Raw genomic sequence first — 985 nt, forward strand, 5'->3', positions numbered from 1 at the left:
GAGGCAGAGAAGTACGTAATCTCGCTGCTACCGATGCGGAGCGAAGTATCCACCGTTGAAAATTTCGGAAAGTTTCTCGACAGAATTTAGAAGTTGAAACTTTCGAATCTCACAAATTCTGTAGATCTAACAAAAAGACTATGTTGCCCCGTAGCACGATTGCTGTTCAACTCAACTCAATCACAACAAGTTTGGCAAATTCATTCAAGAGAATGGTGGTAGACAAGACGAAGACGAGTCAAACAGACAACTTAGCACTTGGTGATAGTGGTGTCAAGGAGGAAACCGATCTTGATATGAACGGAATCGGGACTGATGATGGTGGCATCAATTTTCTTGATGTGGAACTGTTGCATCAATTTGGCAAGCATAGGATCGTAGTTAGAGAACTCGATATCATCACCATCAACGGTGTAATCAGCGCCAGCAGACATACCCATCACATTGATGGTAGCGCGGCCATTAGAGGCAAAGTCAACAGTGAAACTCTGGCCCATCATGCTACCGCAGTAATGACCACCGAATGCAGGAGAAGCAGCAGTAGTAGTGGTCGCTTTAGTGGTCGTCGTAGTCGTAGTGGTTGCTCTAGTTGTGGTAGTAGTCGTAGTGGTGGCTTTAGGAGTGGTGGCAGTAGTCGTAGTGGTCGCTCTAGTTGTGGTAGCAGTAGTCGTAGTTGGCACTCTAGTTGTGGTAGCAGTAGTCGTAGTGGTAGGACCGACGGTGTTAGTGGTGGTCTCCACAGGGGTGGTTGTCACGGCCTGAGCGGTAGTCGTTGGAGCAGCCGTGGTATTAACCTCAGTAGCGGTAGTCGCAATAGAAGCACTAGTAGTAGACGCTGACTTGGTTGCGGGAACCGCTGTGGTGAGAGGAGATTCAGTGGGCTCAGCGGTGGTCACATGACCCATGGAACAGGGTACGGCCTCGCCGACGCAGCTAACATCACCGGGCTGGAGCATAGGAGCCGTCAGTTCTTCTGACGAGACCG

General features: G+C 49.5%; 1 protein-coding gene across 1 annotated transcript; it reads right to left on the reverse strand.

Moving 5' to 3' along the window:
• Positions 1-251: 251 nt before the first annotated feature.
• On the reverse strand, positions 252-905 carry Pmar_PMAR027422 (merozoite surface protein 2, putative; the record flags this gene model as incomplete). The annotated part of the gene is made up of 1 exon (XM_002780063.1): positions 252-905. The coding sequence occupies one exon, from the start codon at positions 903-905 to the stop codon at positions 252-254; it is 654 nt and encodes a 217-aa protein (XP_002780109.1).
• Between the last annotated feature and the right edge of the window lie 80 nt (positions 906-985).

Source organism: Perkinsus marinus (genome assembly GCF_000006405.1).
Source record: "Perkinsus marinus ATCC 50983 genomic scaffold scf_1104296944634, whole genome shotgun sequence".
NCBI lineage: Eukaryota > Perkinsozoa > Perkinsida > Perkinsidae > Perkinsus > Perkinsus marinus.